The 4,555-nt window shown below is 40.8% G+C and overlaps 1 protein-coding gene across 2 annotated transcripts; it reads left to right on the top strand.

Moving 5' to 3' along the window:
• The first annotated feature begins 1,243 nt into the window (after nucleotides 1-1,243).
• LOC101939221 (olfactory receptor 10C1-like) lies at nucleotides 1,244-3,597 on the top strand. 2 transcript variants are annotated; one of them, XM_065565608.1, is made up of 2 exons: nucleotides 1,244-1,253; nucleotides 2,666-3,597. In XM_065565608.1, exons 1-2 carry the CDS (start codon nucleotides 1,244-1,246, stop codon nucleotides 3,595-3,597), a joined length of 942 nt encoding a protein of 313 aa, XP_065421680.1. The 2 variants fall into 2 exon arrangements, with proteins under 2 accessions (XP_065421680.1, XP_005309081.4); XM_005309024.4 differs by lacking the exon at nucleotides 1,244-1,253 and having other exon boundaries at nucleotides 2,638-3,597.
• Nucleotides 3,598-4,555: the final 958 nt, after the last annotated feature.

The following is a 4,555-nucleotide window of genomic DNA, read 5'->3' as shown; positions in this document are numbered from 1 at the left end:
CCTAGAGCATTTGCAAAGAAGCTATTAAATGCTCCAGTGCCATCCCTGCCCAATTCCTTTGAGAAACAGAGAGAGGAGAGGCATGTGGGCTGAAGAGGTAGGTGAGGCATTTCTCGATGCAAGTAGAATTGTGCTGAACCCCTTTAGATTATTCCGAAAGAGCTGAATCTAGACACTTTTTCTGGCTAAATTCACATCATGCCTCAAACTGTTATATACCCGGCGTAAAACATTTCAGGTCCTGCTTCTCATCTCATTCTGAGTGTGACGACAGGAATTTAACCCCAGTGCCATTAATATTATGAAACTTGCATATGAATGGTTCTATTCTGATCTCATTTACTTTGTGTTTAAATGTACATACCCTCATAGATCTCAGTGAAGTGACTTCAGATTTAATCCAGTTTAACAGAAAGAATAACCATGTCCTAAGTGATAATAGTGTGACAAAGACCATTTGGCATCTGTTAATGTATTCATTACAGCCGAGTGCCAGATCTGTTCCAAATAAGGTTGAGGACAAAGCAGCTTTATTTTTTAAATATCAGCTTTTCTAAGTGATCAAAAATCTGCCTGTTTACTCAGATCCTCTTCAATTTCCTTGTGCCTTGTCTGGGGGCTTTCTAGTGTTCCTGGCCAAAATGTGGGGACATGTGAGCAAAGGGTTTCTGGACACAGCCCTTCAAGTACAGCACTGTACAAAATCATCTCATTCTTCTAATATGAACATACCTGTGGTCAAACTATAGCTCTGACCATGCAAAATCAGCCACTCGGCTAGTGCATGTCACCCACTGCCCCTTTTGGGGTGCAATGCTGGAAAAACGTTTCTGAAGAACAGAGTTTAGATCTCCAAGGTGGCATGTGCCCAAGGGATTGAAGTGCACATGTGAGCAAGCCTAGGGCTCTGTTGACACATAAGGGTTTTCAGGGAGCTGGCTGTCACAGTGTCTGGATGATTTAAGGTGATACATGGTGATCATTGAAACTGAGGTTCAGGCCCCGGATTGTGGGTTACAGCCATGTGCTTGGTAGTTTCAAGAGGATCCGTCACGTGCACGCTGCTTGCATTTTGCAGGAGCTGCTTTTAGAAGTTTTTGCCTGATATCAAGATTTCTAGTCTAATAACAATATTTTAAAGTGCCCTAAAATCCTTATGTTTGATTTTACTTCTGCAACATTGTCAAGGTGAGTAAATAGAGGGAAGATGAAAGACTGGGTCATGTAATCTGGGTCCTGAACAATGGATCAGAGTGTGAAGAAAGGAAAGTAAGTCACAGGGTAAATGGGTCATTTCCTGGTTCTCGGAGGTTTAAGTTGAACCATTCTCCACATTCTGGAAAGGTAAAATGGCTTCATGGGCAACTTTAACTCTGCATTAACAAAGTTTCAGGCATTTCTATATTAATCTATGCCTGGATTTTTAGCAGAGCCTAAAGGGGTTAAACACCCACCTTGAATTCAGTGTTGATCCAGCTCCGCGTAGACTAAAAACAAACAATCAAAACTGAACTAAATTATACAGGTTCCTTTTAAAAGTGTACATCCAAGAGAGCCAATCATCTTTCATGTATATGATCTTGAGGTCACAGAGTGAGAAATGCTTTGGCTCTCATCTCCTGTACTGTAGTTTTACACTGGTGCAACCAGTGAGAGGGAAGGGGGAAAAAAGATGGATTGGGAGGGGGTTAGAACTGGAGGGGTGAGGAGAAGGGAGAGGTTAAAAAGGTTAGTAAGAGAGAGGTTAGAGGGTAGATTAAGAGGGGCAGAAACAGAATTCAATGCATAAAGGTGGAGGGAGGGAAGAGAAAGAAATCAGGATTGAGAGTACTGATGTCAGTGGAGCACTTTTGCTATAAATCCGGAATAAGTGTAAAGAGAATCAGGCCATTTCTGTAGCATACTGATTAAAAATGCTCTATCCATGTGTTTCCACAGTTTGTTGTTCAAACTGTTATGTAGTGGGAAGTACGGTGAAACAGCTATACGCTTTGCTGACAAATCTACATAGTTCCACTGCCTATATCACATGTGAGCTGAGAGTTGCGTATGTTTCTGTTGTATCTACGTTGCAACATCCCTGCTTTGAGAGACAGATTTTGATCTTAGTTACGTCAGTGTAAATTCACTGTGCTGGATTCAACCTTCCACAGTTGCAACTTAATTCGTGCAAATTATCTACTGACTGAGACTGGTATAATACAGATGCATTTCCAATGCAGTTTTGGAGATACACAAGTCTAAGTTTGATGTAACTGAGACAACTAAGAACCATTGACTTAAGTGAAGTTTCCATGGATTTACACTTGTTGTGAGGACAGAATCTGGCCAATATGATGTCAGCCCTGATAGATAGATGGATATGTATGGAGAGAGAGAGAGAGAGATTGTAGGAAGATAGATAGGAAGATAGAGAGAGAGATGATAGATGTCTAGGGAGAGAGAGAGAGATGATAGATGTCTAGGGAGATAGAGAAAGAGATGAGTATGTATGAAGATAGATAGATGTCTAGAGAGAGAGAGGGAGATAGATAGATGTCTATGGAGATAGATGGCTAAGTATGAAGATAGTTTCGTTTGACTTAAATACTGTATCAAAATAATGAATTTTTGTGTGTGTGTGTGTGTGTATTTCTCAAGATGAAATATCCTGAAGGGATCACAGAAAATCACACCTCAGTGACTGAGTTCATTATACTGGGCTTTGCTAACCTCCCGCATATGGAGCACCTTCTCTTTCTGTTGTTCATATGTATTTATTTCATCACAGTGCTGGGCAACATCCTCATCCTCATCCTTATAAATGTGGACCCAGCCCTTCACACCCCCATGTACTTCTTCCTCAGGAACTTGTCCTTCCTGGAGATCTGCTACACCTCTGTCACCCTGCCCAAGATGATGGCCAACCTCCTCTCGGAGGATAAAACTATCTCCTTTGTCGGTTGTGCTGCACAGATGTATTTCTTTCTGTTACTTGGAGCGACAGAGTGCTGCCTGCTAGCCGTTATGGCTTATGACCGCTACAGCGCCATATGTAATCCCCTGCACTATGCGGCCATCATGAACAAGACAGTGTGTGTCCGGCTGGCTGCCGGCTCGTGGATCTGTGGCAGCCTCGTGGCCCTGGGCCACACCACGTTTATCTTCACACTGCCTTTCTGCGGGTCCAACGTGATCAACCACTTCTTCTGTGAGATCCAGCCGGTGCTGACGCTGGTCTGTGGGGACACCTACTGGAATGAGTTCCAAATCATCGTGGCAGCTGCCTTCGTCATCATGATGCCCTTCCTGCTGATCCTGGTGTCCTACATCCACATCATCTCCACGATCCTTAAAATGAGCTCTGCCAAGGGCAGACACAGAGCTTTCTCCACCTGCTCCTCTCACCTCACTGTGGTGGTACTGTTCTACGGGACAGCCGTTTTCATCTACATACGTCCCAAATCCAGCTATTCCCTGGATGTGGACAAGTTGCTCTCTCTGTTCTATTCGGTGGTGACTCCAATACTGAACCCCATTATCTACAGCCTCAGGAACAAGGATGTTAAAGGAGCAATTCGAAGAATGGGAATCAAGATCTTTCCTCCAAAAACATAGGCAATTTTCTTCCAGTTGGACAGTACACCAAGGAATAGCTCCGCTCTAAAGAGAAATCTCCCTTATTGGAATATACCCTGAGAGTCATCTTGAGTACTGAGGGAAGTGTCCCCTAATGGGAAGCTCTAAGGATAAATCCTTCATATTGAACTAGTTAAAATATTTCGAATTTAATATTTCTATGATATTTTATGTAGATATTGAATTTCAATACAAAACCATCTGCAATTATTTACCCCCCTTTTTGTTCACATTTTTGTATACATAGTCCCTATTAAAATGGAGTTTGTTGTAATTTTCAAAATTTTGATTTTCCCTGATTTTTTTTGAATTATGATAAAGTGTGAAAAGTGACAATATTTTTTGCAAAATATTTTTCTTATTTGTTACAAATCAACAGAGCTCATGGAATTTTTGGAATTTTTAACTTCTCAATGAAATTTCAAATGCCATTAGAAGATTTCCAAGTCCCCATCTTTATTACCCTGTTGTTTGATTGGCTCTAATTAAGGAACATCTCAGTTCTAGAGAGAAATATTTCTAACTGTAACATCATCCAAAGGCCATATCAGCAGAGCTTGTTGAAGATCTTTTCCATTGAGTTGTTTTCCATCTGAAAATTGAGTTTGATCAAAATTGCAACATTTTGCCTGGAGCATGTCTATTTGAGCACAAAGTTTTAAATGGGGGAAAAAATGAAACAACTTCTTTAGGGTTTCTCATTTCATTTTGATTACCTGAAAACATATTTACCTAATGTTGAAACATTTCACTTCAATAAGATAAAAATATTTTATTTCAAGATTATCATTACAATTATTTTGTCAACTTTTATACTAAAATATCACCTTTAGTATTGTTTTATAAGGTTAGAAGGTATTGCAAGGGTCATCTAGTCTAACCCCCTGCCAAGATGCAGGATTTGTTGGATCTAAACTACCCAAGAGAGGTGGCTACC

The sequence above is a fragment of the Chrysemys picta genome, chromosome 13 (genome assembly GCF_011386835.1).
Source record: "Chrysemys picta bellii isolate R12L10 chromosome 13, ASM1138683v2, whole genome shotgun sequence".
NCBI classification, from domain to species: domain Eukaryota; kingdom Metazoa; phylum Chordata; order Testudines; family Emydidae; genus Chrysemys; species Chrysemys picta.
Note: the sequence above shows the minus strand (reverse complement) of the source record. Positions and strands in the feature narration are given on the sequence as shown.

What these genes read in the sequence shown, in the direction of transcription:
- LOC101939221 (XM_005309024.4), top strand. Translation starts at nt 2,641, where the DNA reads ATGAAATATCCTGAAGGGATCACAGAAAATCACACCTCAGTGACTGAG.